The sequence below is a fragment of the Sceloporus undulatus genome, chromosome 4, assembly GCF_019175285.1.
Source record: "Sceloporus undulatus isolate JIND9_A2432 ecotype Alabama chromosome 4, SceUnd_v1.1, whole genome shotgun sequence".
Taxonomy (NCBI): Eukaryota; Metazoa; Chordata; class Lepidosauria; order Squamata; family Phrynosomatidae; genus Sceloporus; species Sceloporus undulatus.
Genome location: NC_056525.1, coordinates 4,769,305 through 4,784,142, shown reverse-complemented (window position 1 = coordinate 4,784,142; position 14,838 = coordinate 4,769,305). Strand labels below are relative to the sequence as shown.

General features: G+C 40.5%; 1 protein-coding gene across 1 annotated transcript in view; it reads left to right on the top strand.

The window, feature by feature from the left end:
• Positions 1-4,883, top strand: part of RAD21L1 (RAD21 cohesin complex component like 1) — a 34,739-nt gene extending 29,856 nt beyond the window's left edge. Inside the window, 5 exon segments of the mRNA XM_042462396.1 lie at positions 433-563; positions 1,016-1,111; positions 2,904-2,936; positions 2,938-2,982; positions 3,562-4,883. Coding sequence (XP_042318330.1) covers positions 433-563; positions 1,016-1,111; positions 2,904-2,936; positions 2,938-2,982; positions 3,562-3,750 — 494 coding nt within the window. The 3' untranslated portion in view covers positions 3,751-4,883.
• The last annotated feature ends 9,955 nt before the right edge of the window (positions 4,884-14,838 follow it).

Genomic DNA, 14,838 nt, shown 5'->3' with positions numbered 1-14,838 from the left:
TAGTCTTTTGTTGAATTGTCACCTTGTTCTTTCTCATGCTTTCCCCTTTTTTACCAAAATAATCACATGCTTGATGGTGTTTTCTTTTTCTTTTCTTTTTTTTAGCAAAACCATTTTCTCCAAAATGGTGTCATTTTTGCAGCAAAGCAATAATAAATGCTCCCAACATACATGTATTTATTAGTTATTGAAAATACAAATTAGGCTTGACCATGGTATGTGGCCCTCAGTCTAGATACATCTTGGTTCAAAGGGTATGTGTGTGTTTAATAATAAACAGTAAAACCCTCAGGAAAAGTCAGTTGTGGAAAAGCTGTGTGAATGGTCCCTGTATCTCATTGATATGGCAATTGATTGACTGGTACACTTTAATAAAGACCATTTCCCAGACTGGATAAGAGGTCAATAGTAATTTTATTTTGTGATTTCATTTAATTGTCAATACAGAGCCAATAGCAGAAGATTCAAGTAATTCGCAGGACATAGTTCATCCAAAAGGTCTAACGATTTTGCAAAATGACAGAGATGAAAGAAATAATAATGATATAAAATTTGAAACTACAGTAAGTATTTTCAGTACAAGTTAGTATTGCTGTGCTAAGGAGTGTTTCCATCAAGACTATACTAGAACATCAGAATTGATCCTTGTGATATTTAATTCTGTTTCCAGATAAAAGATAAAATGGCATTATAAGAAAAAGTTACTTTAAAAGAGTATTTTTTAATAATGATGGTTTTGCTGAAATTATTTTTATAATGGGTTACTAAACTATACCTACTATGCTCTTCTTACAATCAAATCTAATAGATCCCATTTTTAAGCTTCTCCATCTCCCGTTTAACCAATGAGCTAGTCGACAAAGCTTTGAGGTCATACAATTAAACAGAGAAGTGCTGTCTAACCTTAATTATGCACCTGCTGCTGAGTAAGGAACATATGGGCAGCACTAACAGAACTGAGAATTACATTTTCTTTGCTAATACACCTATTCCTTTCCTCTATTTCATATACTAGGAAGCTGTTGAAATTGTTTCTGGTTTGTCTGACGGTTTTTGCGCTGACTCCTCTGTAAAACGAGAATCTGAGACTGAGCAAGCTGCTGTGGAAAGTGTATGTCTGATTATTTATTCCAAACATCATTTATTAGACATTGTTTCCAAAGTGGTCCTGTGGTTCAAAGAGAGCCAGTGTGACATAGTGGTTTGTGTATTGGGCTAAGAGACCTTACTCAGCTGAAGAAACCTACAGGGTAACCTTGGGTAAAATAAGTTATACTCTGAAAGGAAGTCAGTGACAAACCCCCTTTGAACAAATGTTGCCAAGGAAGCCCCTTGATAGGATTGCCATAGGGTCGCTGTAAATTGGAAATGACTTCAAGGCACAACAGCAACAACAACAGCTACCTATGGTTTGAAGGAGAGATTTTCTCCTCTCTGGATTTTTTTTTATCATAGAGTTATAGTGCTATAGCTCAAAAGTACCATATCACAGATATGCTATAGTATTATAACTCTTTTTAAAAAAAATTAAAAAACAAGAAAAGATCGGTCTTGGAGTTAAAAGAGACACACTCAAGAATGGGAATAGCATGTTGTAGTTGGCACCAAGAATTGGCAAAAATTGTCCAGAACAACAGAAATGTCATTTGGATTTTTTTAAAAGAACAAGATGTACAACAAATCCCATAACATTTTGAGGAACAAAATCTGGACTGTGGCACTGGAGCAGGGGCTGCCGCCCTTCCTCCCCATACTAAAAATTCTGCTCATCCCACAAAAAAAGTATGTAAATGCAAGACAAGTTGCCTGATGGGGTGGAAGAGCAGTGTTGCCAATTTCCAGGGAATTCCCAGGAATCCAGGGAATTTAAATAATTTCTTTCCAGTGATTTTGACTGAATAATAATAATAATAATAATAATAAATTTTGGGGAATTTTGGGGATTTGGGATTTTGGTAAAACATTCCAGGGAATATCTTCGAGGCTTGTTGGCAACACTGTGGAAGAGGCTCCCAGGAAGAGGCTATTGTTTTTTATTATTAGCCACCTCTCCCCATGGATCGAGGCAGGGAATAACAGACCAACAAATATACATCAGCTAAAACATACATCAGTTTAAAAGAACAAGAAAGGCACATATGCATCAAAAGAATCTACGTTGAAATTCATCATTTAAAATTTACAATTTAAAAAATAATCTGGATAGGCCTGTTGGAAGAGATTAGTCTTCAAAGGATAGCATCATCCAACCAGCAATATCTCTTGTTTTCATCAGATCCAGATCTAATGGCTTGAAGGCATTAGATGAGTGGAAATGGACCAAAACATATTTACTGTTATTGTGTTTATTTATATATAGTAGTCTATAAATATAGCACTTTATAAATTACAGTTATAATAGGTCCTCACCCCAACAGTCCTACAATCTGAAACAGGCATAGGAAAAATACAAATTATAATTTGATATTTACTATTGATCATTGATTAATGTTTTGATTTTATTTAGGTCTTTTTGTCACTAATTGAGTTTAAACATTGAAAATGATTTTTTAAAAAAGATACTGAATTAAAAAAATAAAGGAAAATAAGATATAGGGTTTCTTTTAATAACAGTGACTATGATATAACTGTAACTTTATGTGCTGAGTTCTGCTGACACTCTTAAGCAACCATATTAAGGTGCTGTTAATTTAGTCACTAATTTTGTAAATGCAATTAATGAATTATATGGAAGACTGGCCCATAATGAAATCTTGAAACCCTGATGAATAGGGACAAATGGGCAGGAACTTTCTGGACTGCCTCTGAGTCATGTCATACTTCTAGAGGCTGAGATTATTCTCCATTTAACCTCTAGTTGGGCAGATATAAAGAATAATTTGACATGTTAATCTTTTATCTAGGAATTTCAAGGGAGTAATATAGAAAGTGAAGAAAAAAAGAAGACATAAGAGAACTCTATTGCTTTTAAATACTTTCCGGGTAAGATCTCCTTACACTCTTCAATGGCAGACCCGGGTAGAACCTATTACAGTAGTCCAAACGGGATACAACCAAGGCATGTACCACCAAGGCCAGATCCAGTATCTCAAGGAGTGGGTGCAATTGGCACACAAGTTTTAAATGTGCAAAAGCATTCCTGGTCACTGCAGAGGCCTGGGCCTCCAGGTTCAAATCTGAGTCCAGGAGTACCCCTAAACTGCAAACCTGTGTCTTCAGGAGGAGTGTAACCCCATCTAACACAAACTGGATCCCTATTCCCTGATCTGCCTTCCAACTGACAAGGAGGACCTCTGTTTTGTCTGCATTAAGCTATTGTATTGGCCTCAAGCCCTACTTGTGGGCTCTCCAGAGCCGACTGCAGTTAGAACAGAATGCAGGACTAGATCCAACAGATCTTTTCTTACAGTCTTGTGGTCCTTTTACCCTATCCCTATCCCACCCTGTAAGTATTGGTCCCAAAACACTGCCAAATAGTCCAGCCTCTGTCGAGTAACTGCTTACTATCATCTTCCCATACAAAGCTAATTTCACTTCATGTTCTCTTGTTCTTATGTGCAGCATATCAACCAGACAGGAGCAAAGTCTTTCAGTCTTCTGGATCTCTGCAAGAACCAGAACAATAAGGAAGTTGCAATCACATTCTGCAGTTTGCTTGTACTAAAGAAACAACGAGCCGTTGATGTGGCTCAGGCTGCTCCCTATGCTGACATTATAGTAACAAAGGGCCCAAAGTTCCATATTCTCTAAAGGCTAGAATAATCTTCCTTTAATTGTTGGCTGCTCCAAATGATAGCTGAACTCTGTGTTTTGAAAATACTCTAGAGTAACGTCATTTGTCTGCTTCTTTTAATCACACTGCTAATAGTTCTGCAGATGTAATTCCTTAAGAAAAGGAGCAAATAGTTTGCAAATATTTTAATAGCATAAAACATTGTTTTATAAATAAAAATTCAAATTGCCAGTTAGGAGAAATGCTGATTTTTAAGAAATGTGAAGCTATAATCTTTGGAATCGGTCCCCTGTTTTATGCTGCTTTTCAGAGAAGATAGAAAGAAAACAATTGGGCTATTTTTCTGGTCTTTGCATTGTTTATATGGTTAGCTAACATGGTTTCCTTTGAAAAGGCAGATATCAGTACCTACTAGCAAACACCTGTGGATCTTGTAAAGTTATAGTCTTCTGGAGCCATATATTCCTTAAGAGTTTTAAGTCTGGATGGTGCTTAGTGCAGAGATTAGATGCTTTTTTCTGCAGTGTACCCTGTTCTCTTCAGCTCCACTCCAAACCTTGGTTGATATTGGCTCCATGTGTACACAGCCTCTGTAATAGCTTTGTACTGATGGCATAAGTTTCTGTCAAGGGGGAGCGTTATTGTTTCCTTGCCCCACCATTTATTGTGTATTGGAGAACTTGAAAAATGTGGAAGACAAACTACTATCCAGCACACGCCAAGGCTGTGGAGACAGACAATGTTTTTCAGCAAGCTGAATGGTGTATGACAGAGCCATTATTGATTATGGTTGAACTCTCATTTCATTTTCTCTCTTCTGTCGTCTTTGCTCTGGCAGGGTTTGTATATTTTAGAAGCACTGGAAAAAAATAGGAAAACATATTTCTGGCCAGAGAGGAGAATGGGCTGGGGAAATACAAATGGCATACAAGTAAAGCTAAAAGGAGTCTCTGTTTTTTGTTTTCTGGAGAAATGGGGGGATACGGTATCCAGTTTAAAATTCTTTTTAACTTATAGTTTTATAACTTGTTAAATTATGTGTTCTATTTAAAATGCAAAGTTAAATGTAATGTTCTATTTGTTTTTACTTCATTCTTTTTTCTAAGATATTCTGACATATTTATTTCATTAAATAAATGCATTTTTTTACATCTGAAAAGTCTTTAGAATTGTGTTTTATTCTTAACTCTGCTTTTCGCACATAACTTGGACAGATGAATATTTAAATCATGGGTGGACTTTGTTTGGGGGACTGGGGCCACATTGGTCCCTATGGAATCCTTGGGGTTGTATAAGTGTGGGGGGCTTTTGAGTGGCGAGAGCAGTAGATGGAGGAAGGATATCCATACACACTTACACCTGTTTGCATATCCATTCATTCTCTCTTATATGTGCACTTTCACACAGGGGTCCTGCATAAACCATAAGGGGGAAGGTTAATGCCTCCCTCCTTTGAGGTCTGACTGTTGGGGAGAAAAGTATTAACTGCCCTCACTCTACCAATTCTCTCTCCATTACTGTTTCTCTCCATTACTGTTTGCAGCAGAAAAACAGCAGTCTTGGTGAAGATGCAGAGGAATTCAACCTCCTTGTTGTTGTTGTGCCTTCAGGTCATTCCTGACTTATGATGAGGTGAATCTAGCAGGGGGTTTGCTAGGCAGAACTTGTTCATAGGGAGTTTGCCATTGCCTTTCTCTGAAATTGAAGGGTCATTTGTTTTTATTTAAGCATGACGATGTGACAATCATCTCACACCTCCATGCACATTTCTGTGAGCTCAATTGCTCACATGTACAAGCATTCAAATTAAGATGGAGTTGATAATGTGAACCCCTTTTTTGGTATGCAGCTTTTTATCCCGGGTCTATTCGCATTCGTTACACTACCAATGATGTGGATCTTTTAAAAAAACTTTGAGGGGGGGAAACCTGATATCAATTATCCCAGATTAAGTGGGTTTTTGGCAGCCCCCTCCCCCCAAAAAAACTTAATTGGCTGCATTTGGGATGCATATAAACAACAGAGATTTAACCCATATTCACCCTGGATTATTTTCACAGTGTGTGAGAGTGTGTGTCTTGCCCAAAGTCATCCAGTAGGTTTTCATGGCTGACTGGGGATGCGAACCCTGGTCTCCCAGTGTCAAAAGTCCAACACTCAAACCACCACACACCAACCTCACATCTCCCAAAATCCTAATGATTATTATGATGATGATGATGATGATAATTATTGTTGTTTTCCTGTTTATAATAGCAGGAGGAAAACATCAGTTGGTTCCCTCCTGCCCAAGCGATGGCTGGGGAGTAAGGAATAGGTGTTTGGTTGCCCACATGTGGTTTGAGTCATTGAGGTGAGGAGCAAATAGGCATAATATGCAGTAGGGGAATTCAGACACATTTGCCTGCTCTCCTTGTAACAGATTTCATTGTTTTCCTGTCATCTTTCATTAGAACATACCAAAATAAAGAGTAATTGATCTGCCCATTACATTTCACATAATCTGGAACCCTGCAGAGGGTTTTCTTTCTGTCGCTCCAAAGGAAAGGACCCTACCCAAGTAATTGAAATTATAGGAAAATTATTGTAGTGCATTTCTTTTTTAAAAAATCAAGCTATCCATGTCTTTATCTCTGTCTAATGTTCATAATACTTGGTTTGCATATGGCATTCTGTTTGGAGATTAGTGCTACAGAAATGTATGGCTGATTGTGGAAAGTTACATGCGCAGTGGACAAGAGATATGTGTACATATGTGTGACACATGGGAATCCACCAAACAACTACCCCAAAAGCTAGGAAAGTCCAAGCTTTCAGTATGAAATTATTTCAGTAACCAACAGGGTTGGGATACAGCCTGGAATCTGAATCTGACATTTTGCATTGTAATGCTTACTTTCTTCATTAATGATTGTATATTTGAATGCACACAAACACTCATCACCAGGTTAGTAATGAAGATGAAAGAATACTCAAGAAGATCTGGAACATGCAAAGGAAGGCAGCAGTGTGAGATAAAGACAGAGAAATCTCACCCTGTGACACATTGGGAGACGGGGAGAAAAATGAGCATCAGTGAGAAACAGGAGATGGGAAACCAGCAGGAGGCAAGCTGGCAATGAGAAGGAGAGTGCCCTTGAACTCAGCAACAGCTAGAATAATAGAGAAGCTGTAACACTGTTAGATGGACTGGAAGAAAGCACTGAAAATAAATTGTGGGGGATGGCCCATGCTTACAACACTATTATGTTGCCCTCTTTTGCAGAGTTCCCTATTGAATGATCCTTTCCTACAGATTCTGCTGAGTTCTCACAATAAATGCCATGCTACAAAGAGCTGTGGGAGATGGATGAATGAAGTGATCATTCTCTAGATTCTGGAGGGTGAGATGAGTCTCAATGTGTGTTGCCCCAACTTGCAACATTTCAGGTTTACAAAGGAGCTTATCTCACGCACATTTAACCCAACTGCACCCTAACAGGATGCAGCCAGGATGTGGGAATTATTGCACATAATTCTCTCCCAATTCTACCAGCCGAGTGCAGCCCGGCTGCATCCAGGTCCCAGGTGTGCTTCAAAGGCCACTTTTCAAAATCGGAAAGCTCCCCTGGCTTTGAAAAGTGGCGTCCAAAGTGCTCCTGGGACCCAGGATGCAGCTGGGCTGCATTCAGCCGGTAGAACTGAGAGAGAATTGTGTGCAATAATTCCCGGCTGCATCCCATGTCCTGGCTGCGTTGCATTAGAATGCAGTTGGGTTAAATGTGCGTGTGATAAGCTCCAAAGTTTCTCCAGAAGTGAGTGAATGAATGTCTTGCCCACATGGGGTAGGAGGAGAAAGTAACTGCTGTCTTGGTTTTGCTGGAAGAAAAAGGTTTCCTTTGCTTGCTTAAGAAGGGGAAGCGTGTGGGGGATGAAGAAGAAACTGGAATCTTCCTGTCATTGGAGTTTTCCTTGCCTGCTTTGAAGGAGGAGAAAGAAAGTGGAATCCTGGAGTTTTGGTGTAGTTGGTGTTGGAATAAAAACAAGATCTACAACTGGAGTCATTATAGGGTTCATGACCATTATGGGGTTAATGGTGCGCTACTGAGAATACAGATGATCTTCAGCTGTGTCTGTATAGCTCTAAGCAACTTTTGAGCCTTCATAAGGCTAGCTTTAGTTGTGAGTTGCGCTGTTCCTCTCTTCTTAGCCTTCTTTTCTACTGTATTATTTGCTGTTTTGGTATTGTGTTTCCCATTATTAATATGGTTTATTTTGTATCCTTTGTATATATTCGTTTTATATGCTTTTGTTATATACATTGTTACCCTTTTAAACAAATGTAGATAAAGCTTATTTCTAGTACTCTTTGTTTTTGGTCTTTTCAAATCCATTGTTTCAACAGTTGGAAGTGTTTTCTTTTGCATGTTTAGGTGAGGGGTGAACAACTGGAGTCTCATCATCTAGAATGAAGGGGTTTCTCCAAGCTTGGAAAAGGTAAGATTTCCCTTTTTTATGCTTGAAAACTCTTTTCAAATTGGTAGTGGGTTGAGTAAATTTGGTAACTTTGCTAGCATTTTAGCTTCATTGAAATGTATTCTCCTGGGATTTCCCGTGGAACTGCCTTCAGGATTTTCCTGACAAGATTTGTTCAGAAGGGGATTGCTTTTGCCTTCCTCTGCGGCTGAATCTGTATCCACACTGAAGAAATAATCCAATTTGACACCACTTTAACTGCCATAGTTCAATGCTATGGAATTCTGGGAAATGTAGTTTTGTGAGACATTTAGCCTTCTTGTCAGAGAGCTCTGATGCCACAACAAACTACAGTTCCCAGAATTCCATAGCATCAAAGCAGTGTCAAATTGGATTATTTCTGTAATGTAGTTGCAGCCTGAGAGTGTTACTTTAGCCCTGGCCTCCAGTGTCATAGTCCAGCACTCAAACCGCTACTCTACACTGGCTCTCCTCCGTCTTGTTTTACATTAGTACAAAGTACAAAAGAAATTCTGTCTCAGGCTGCACCCACAGTGTAGAAATAATCCAGTTTGACACCACTTTAACTCCCGTGGCTCAATGCTGTCGAATTCTAGGAATTGCAGTTTGTTGTGGCACCAAAGTTCCCTGAGAAAGAAGGCTAATTGTTTCACAAAATTACGGTTCCCAGAATTTCATATTATTGAGTCATGCAGTTAAAGTGGTGTCAAACTAGATTATTTCTGCAGTGCAGATGCTGCCTCAGTCAGAGGAATTTGTGGATGATATCTGTTATCAACTATAATTGCCTGGCCAATACTTTTTGTAGATAGTGAGCTTTGCTTTATATTTTGGATTCCCCATCTTTTCATTCCTGGGGCAGCAGCTGCATGCCTAAATAGCCCTTGCTTTTCTGCTATCTAGTAAATTAAAGTGTGTTGAGTCACTGGGGGAACAAGAAGATAGCCATAATACTCAGTCTGATGTCCTTATAACAGACTTCATTGTTTTCTTGTCACCTTTCATTAGAACATACCAAAATAAAGAGTAGTTGACCTGCCCATACATTTTGCATTACAATTTGTTTTATTTACATACTATTTTCAATAGCTAATAACATATTAAAATCTATATTAAAGCCATTTAACAGAGAAAATTAAAATAGTATGTAAATAAGGAAAATACCATTAGATTAGAAATAATGGAACCCTATGCACACAAAAAAAGAAGAAGAAAAGAAATAATGGAACCCTGCAGAGGACTGAGAGAATAAGAGAGAAAGTTAATCTGAAGCTCAGCTAATTAGCTAATATATTATTAATATTGATCATTTATATGGCAATTTCACATGTGACACATTGGACAATCCAGAACTTTGCTTCTTTGTTGCTATTGTAAAACAGTCCATTCTTAGCATTAAATAAAATTTTGTTAATATTATGGTTCTTTTCAGATCAGAACAAAAGCTGGACCTGAGTATGAAAATGAAAAAGGATACTAAATGGATTTTAACAATAGCTGTGCTTTGGGGGAAGGCACTGCAGTCTCTAAGTGTGCTTCTTCTCTGACCTCAGGGTTACTATAATTAAATGCCCCACTCTATGATTCTATGAAAAGGAAAAGCAGGCCCAGTCTGTAGGTTAATAGATCCCTCAATCTTCACCTCTTAGAGGAAGAAGTTGGCAGAAAGTAGACCTAAGACTACTTTCTCAGATGCATTTGGAGGAAGTAGAATTAAGTCTACAAAAGCTCATGCTGCCAACTTCTTTCTTTCAATGGCTCCCCCTCCCTTTCCGTATTCAGTACAAGCTCCTGCTGTCGACGTTTAAAGCCCTCCATGGACTGGCCCCTCCCTACTTATCAGACCTTCTTTCTCCTCACCTTTCCACTCGGGCCCTCCGTTCTGGTAGTCAAGGTCTACTGTCTCAGCCCAGGATTTCATCTGCCCCATCCCGGATTCGCCCCTTTTCACTTGCTGCCCCTCACTCCTGGAACCTCACGAACAAGAGCCATCACTTCTTTAACCAGCTTCAAAACGGAGTTGAAGACCATCCTGTTCAGAGAAGCCTTCGCAGGCATTGCATAATTGTCGCTTGCTATTTGGTGTTCTTTTGTTGTCTGTTTATCAAACCATTTCCTGTATTGCTATGTACTGTATATGCATTATCCTACTTGAGAGTATGTATTTTCCCTGGAAGAAGATTAACCATCCATTATGAAGCCAAGCCCTCCCTCCAGTCCATCTGCCTTGGTCCAGGCCTCGGAGGTTGAGAGGAACTGCTGGACCTCTTACCCTCTCCCTCCACCACTCCCTTCTTCTCCTTCTGTGTCATGTCTTTTTAGATTGTAAGCCCGAGGGCAGGGAACCGTCTAACTAAAAAGATTGTATGTACAGCGCTGTGTAAATTTACAGCGCTTCATAAATAAAGGTTAATAATAATAATAATAATAATAATAATTCAGTTAGTCTCTAAATACTGATTCCACAGACTAACATGGCTATATCTTGGAATCATAACATTGGAAGAGACCCCAAGGGCCACCCAATCCAAACCCCTGCGCTGCAGAAAGACACTATCAAAGGACCCACAACAGATGGCCATTCACTCTCTGTTTAAAAAACTCCAAAGAAGGAGACACCACCACACTTTGGGGCAGTGTACTCCACTCTCTAACAGAAAACAAGCTTCCTCTATTCTCAACATGACATCCTTTCAAATATTTATACAGGACTATCATGTCCCCTCTTAACCTTCTCTTCCCCAGGCTAAACATTCCTGACAGTCAGGGCTGTTCGACAGTGGAACACACTCCTTCCTTGGAGTGTAGTGGAGTCTCCTCCTTTGGAGGTTTTTAAGCAGAGGCTGGATGGCCATCTGTCAGGGATACTTTGATTGAGAGTTCCTGCATGTCAGGGGGTTGGACTAGATGGCCCTTGTGGTCTCTTCCAATTCTATAATTCTATGATAACACACTTAGCTCCTTAAGTCGTTCCTCATTTGGCATGATTTCCAGACTTTCACCATTTTGGTCGCCCTCCTCTGGACATGATCCAGCTTGTCAATATCCTCCTTGAATTGTGGTACCGACAGTATTCAAGGTTAGGTCTGAGCAAAGCAGAATAGAGTGGTGCTATTACTTCCCTCTGTCTATACACTATACTCCTATTGATGAAGCCTTGAGTCCCTGTACTGGGAGGAAGGTGGAATAGAAGTAAACATAATAAATAAGGCTAGAATCACATTGGCTTTTCTAGCTTTTCCAAGAGCTGAAATTTCAGAATGCTGATTGGAATTAATAGGTAGCTAAAAATCCTCCTTCTGTCCCCAGTTCTAATAACTCCTGTATCTTTATAGCAGGATCCACTCCATGTCCTGTATTCTGCATATATCCCTGGGCAGAAGCAGTTCTGCGTGTGAGACAGAGACAGGAGACAAGAGTGCAGCAAGGGACTATGAGTCATCCTCTTAGTCTAATCATTTCTTTTGAAAAAACCCCACCGAAATGCAACAACCCAAGCTTATGCCTTTGGATGAAACCCAAGGCACACTTCTCTTGGAATCAGTACCACTGAGCTCAACAGAAGCCTTTGCCTCTGTTATGTGCCTCATAGCAAATCTCTCCTAGGGTTTTCTTGGCAAGAGTTGTTCAGAGGTTTGCCTTTGCCTTCCTCTGAGGCTCAGATACTATGACTTGTCCAAGGTGACTCAGTGGATTCCTCTGGCTGAACACAGATGCAAACCCTGCCTGGTCTCCAGGAGTCCTAGTCCAACACTCAAACCACTACACCACACAGAAATTACGTCTAAGTAAATGTGCATAGGATTGGGCTGTTCCATAGTCTCAAACTGTGACAGCTATTGCTCACAGATTCAGAGAAATCAAGAAGTGTAGGAACAAATATTCTAGCCTGGATGAAATTAGACAAATATGCACAAGTGTCACAGGCTGCATGTTGAACAAGGTAAAGTAATAGTAGAGTCACTCCCTGGTAGCTGTATCCAAACACAGTTGCTTCATTGTGATACATATCCAGGGCCTTTTTGTAGCCAAGGGTCCGTTTAGGGGAATTTTATTATTATTGTTATTAGCTCAAATATTGCAAGAGGAGGGCTTGCTACGACGGCCCTTGCAGAATCGTCTCCCGATGTGTATACGGAGTAGACCAGGGGATACACTCACACACACTTTCAGAACTCAGGAAAATTAGGGTTGGAAAATGGGAACAGATTTCAGGCGTTACTAATGGAGATGCTTACCAGAATGTAGACTCCCTCCAGGGAGCGAATGGAGTGCAGGACAGTGAGACAAGTCCGCTCCGCAGCCTGGGAGTGAGCAGAAATGCCGGCTACCAAAACAGAGGTCTGACTGACGTGGAGTGAGTAGACCTTGGAAATGGCACGCTGAGCAGCCAAAGTGGGGACTTTTTATAGGCGAAATCTAGCCTGAGGCAAAGAGGCTGGCTTGGCCGAAACAAAGGTGTTCTAAAGGTTTTCTTTTCACCTGGATGTCTGGAGTAGATAGTATCAATGGCTTATGCCACTCGGACAATAGGTTCGAGGAGGAGGTTGATAGCTTCAGGGAAGGCAATCCTTTTACTCTTCCCAGCCTTGAGATAATCCCTTCATGCAACTTCCCCGGACCCTCTGAGATGTTAATATGGGTGCTCCCTCAAGGTAGGTGTACATGTCCTCTTGCTTTGCCAGTAATGGAGGACAGGCTGCTAGAGTTCATCCAGGGGTCATTAAGGGTTATCATTGATTCCAAAATTTATATGGAGCAGCATGGGTAACATTTTCACAGTCCACAACTATAACACTATGATTCCAGTGTAACTACTATGGCTGTATCCTCTCAAATCCTGAGATTTGTAGTTGGGTGAGGTATGAGTGGAAATTCTAAACACCTCTCCCCAACCTATATATCCCAGAATTGCATAGGATGGAGCTGTGCCAGTTAAAGTGGAATCCTAGCACTATAATTGTGTAATGGGAATGGGCCCACTAGAGCACCAGAAGAAGACTGGGAATGGAAAGGGAAGCCATGAAAAAAATCCTAAAGTGTAAAGAAATACAGCAGAGCACTAAAGTCAGAATCGTCCAAGCCATTATATTCCCCATTACCATGTACAGGTGCAAGAGCTGGACAGTGGAGAAAGATGAGAGAAAGAAAATCAACTCAGTTGAAATGTAGCACTGGAGAAGAATGCTGAGGATACCTTGGACAGCTAAAAGGACAAACAAATGGAACAGACCAAGCCTGAAATCTCCTGAGAAGTCAAGATGATAAAGTTGAGGTAGTTGTACTTTGGACACATCATGAGAAGGCACAGCTCACTGGAAAAGACAATAATGCTAGGAAAGGTAGAAGATAACAGAAAGAAAGTCAGATCACATGCTAGATGGATAGACTGTGTTAAGGAGGTCATGGCTATGAATTTGCAGGGCCTGAGCAGAGCAGTGAAGGACAGGGGGTCTTGGAGATGTCTCATCCACATTTGATCCACCACGAGTCAGACTGACTCCAGAGCAGTTACAAACAACAAATGGGTCCCAGAACAGGGTTGCCAAGATTTTTAGCAGCTCTGCTCTTGTGCCTTTCAGGGAAACCTCTTGACCTGCAGAAATGACACCAGTGGATGGTGACCAGAGGTCTTCCTTTTCCAGAACATGTCCTACATTTCAGCCTTCTGTCCCAGATGAATTGCAAGATTCCTCCTGAGCATGACTAAGTAGCATACATTTATCTTTATATTAGTGCTTTTAGCTTTTTTATTTGGTAAGGTCCTGGTGTCTTGTTCTCCTTTGCAGTTATGACATCTGGTCACCCTGCACCTGTGAAGCTGCCTAGTAAGGAGATGAAGAAATGCAGAAATCACGCCCACTTTGATCCCCAAATGCTGAACCCAAAGGGTGCTCAGCAATGGCTTCTCTTCATATTGGAGAGACGTAACCAGTGAGGCGCCACGGGGTTCTGTCCTGGGCCCAGGGTTATTCAACATCTTTATCAATAACTTGAATGAAGGAATTGAGGGCATGCATCAAATTTGCAAATGACACCAAATTAGGAGGAGTAGAGGACAGGATCAAAATTCTAAATGACCTGAATAGATTATTAGAAAGCTGGGCCAAAGCTGACAAAGGTCCAAAACACACTTAAGACACCAGCACTATTGTCTTTTCCAAAGATTTATGTCTTCTCATGATGTGTCCGAAGTATGACAGTCTTAGTTTGGTCATCTTGACCTCTGGGGAGGTTTCCAGCTTGATCTGCCCTAGGGCCCATTTGTTTGTCCTTTTGGCTGTCCACAGGATCCTCAGCACTCTTCTCCAGCCCCACATCTCACATCTTCTTTCTTAACTGTCCAGTTCTCGCATCCATACATGACAATAGGGAATGAAATGGCTTGTATGAGGGTAACTTTTGTGCTCAGTTGTATATCTTTGCATATACATCCTTGAAAGAAAGAAATAAAATGCATAAAAGATGCCCTGATTTCCCAGCCCTGAGCAAAGCAGGACCCGTCTGCAAAGGTGACTCCCAGCCAGCAGGGTACCAGTTTCCCAGGGCTTTGCCTGAGCAGCATCCTTCGCTCTGTCTCTTTAAGAAGGCAGCGCAGAGAGGACCGCAAAGTACGCAGCTGCCTGGGC